Here is a 1,762-nt window from a genome sequence, read left to right as displayed (position 1 = left end):
CTCTAGCTGGTCTGCAGAGTTCACAGAAGCCAGCTGGCTGGCTCGTTTTGGGCAATTGGTGTAGCCCAAGAGAGCTCGGCCAAATTCCCCACCTGTGGGCGTGCCCTTAGGTGCTCTCCGGGGTAATCAGCAATGCCCCAGTAAACACAGATAAGATCCTATGGGCCTTTCTCCTGCCAGGTTAGTTCCTCAACAGCTCACCTGATAGCTCAGGGTGATGTCTGGATCCAAGGTGGTGCCCTGAGGTCACAGGGCTGTTGTGGGGGTTGAGATGTGTGGTTGTGGAGCTGCAAGGGGGGTGGGAGAACGGGAGGAAAACAAGGGACTAGGGGGCAAGGAGCACAGGGCTTGGACACTATCACCAATAGGTGGGGGCGGGGCTTGGGCGCTGCTGGGGGTTTATGCAATAGCACCCTGTGTGTGAAGGGTCACATAGGTGTGGGTTGCAGGGGGAGTCACACAATGTCGGGTAGTCTTTGTTCCTCTGGGGTCTCACAGTCTTCGCTCCACTGGAGTTCCTCTGTAGGTGGCTGGCTGTTGTTCTTCCCGGGTCTCTTCCAGGTCCCTCTCGCGTGCAACCCTGTCTGGCGGCGGCGTTCTCAAGTGTGAGAATTATAATATAAAGAATCCAATTGAAAAATGGGCACAGGAAATGAACAGACACTTCACCAAAGAAGACATTCAGATGGCCAACAAGCACATGAAGAAATGTTTAAAATCCCTAGCTCTAAGAGAGATGCAAATCAAAACAACTGTGTGATATCATCTCACCCCAGTCAGAATAGCAAAATTTAACAGAACAGCAAACAACAAATGCTGGCAATGTTGTGGAGAAACTGGAACCCGTATTCACTGTTGGTGGGGCTGAGAAAGATGGGATAAATTATGTATACTCCATTGAAACAGATGAGGGATAGAACTATTTAAAAATCATGCATGATTAGGTGTTATTGTCTCAACAGGAGTCCAGAATGAAGGCTGCATAGTGGAGTGAACTTGAGGGGAGGGATTGTATAACAATGAGAGAATTTTTCTTTTATTTTTCAAAGAGAAGAGTGAACTGTGGGGGAGGTTGGGCAGGGAGAAAAGTACAACAGTGAGTGAATGGAAATACAAAGTTTCTGTAAACTTTCATGAAATTTAATAAAAGAAAAAGAAATTGAAAAAAGTCCAACAAACAAGAAAAATAAAACAGAGTCAGTATTACGTTTGGAGCTTTTAAAGTCCTTTTATAATAAATTAGTGTCTTCCTCTCAGGGTCATCTCTGCAGCACCAAGAAGGAAACCTTGAAGAAGGCCACCTTGGAGTCACTCTACTTTCTGTGACCAAGGAATATGAACCCAACAAAGTGGCCATTAAAGACCTCACTGTCACCTTCCACAGCAACCAAATCACTGCCCTGCTGGGGACAAATGGTGCAGGAAAGACGACAATCATGTAGGTCCCATTTAACCTTGAGAAAGTAGTAGCCATTTGATTTCTTAAAATTAGTTTATTTGTGAGCCTGGAGCCTGATTTGTATATTTTCATATTCTCAATGCAGAGTTAAAAGATGAAGAAAAAAAAGCCTTGCCACCAGTCAAATCTTTTATTTGCTTTGGGTAGGATAGATCAAATTTCTGCTCTAATTCATTTCCCCTCCATATCCCTCATCCAAACCATTCATTATGGCTTTACTTCAAAGCACTGTGTCCCTTTTAAGAGTTTTCCCCTGCTGGATTTACTTTTCTTTGCACATCTACAGAACGATATTTGTTTTTT

At 44.5% G+C, this 1,762-nt stretch overlaps 1 protein-coding gene across 1 annotated transcript in view; it reads left to right on the top strand.

Annotated features, from left to right (window-relative positions):
* The window catches only part of LOC102848396 (ATP-binding cassette sub-family A member 13-like), a 619,024-nt gene that overhangs the window by 120,347 nt on the left and 496,915 nt on the right, over positions 1–1,762 (top strand). The window contains exon 8 of the mRNA XM_006902979.1: positions 1,258–1,438. Within this exon, the coding sequence (XP_006903041.1) occupies positions 1,258–1,438 (181 nt within the window). The remainder of the gene's footprint in view (positions 1–1,257; positions 1,439–1,762) is intronic.

Source organism: Elephantulus edwardii, unplaced genomic scaffold (genome assembly GCF_000299155.1).
Source record: "Elephantulus edwardii isolate Elephantulus edwardi_28Jun2011 unplaced genomic scaffold, EleEdw1.0 scaffold00482, whole genome shotgun sequence".
Taxonomy (NCBI): domain Eukaryota; kingdom Metazoa; phylum Chordata; class Mammalia; order Macroscelidea; family Macroscelididae; genus Elephantulus; species Elephantulus edwardii.
The sequence above is the reverse complement of the archived record's forward strand: the minus strand, read 5'-3'. Positions and strand labels throughout refer to the sequence as shown.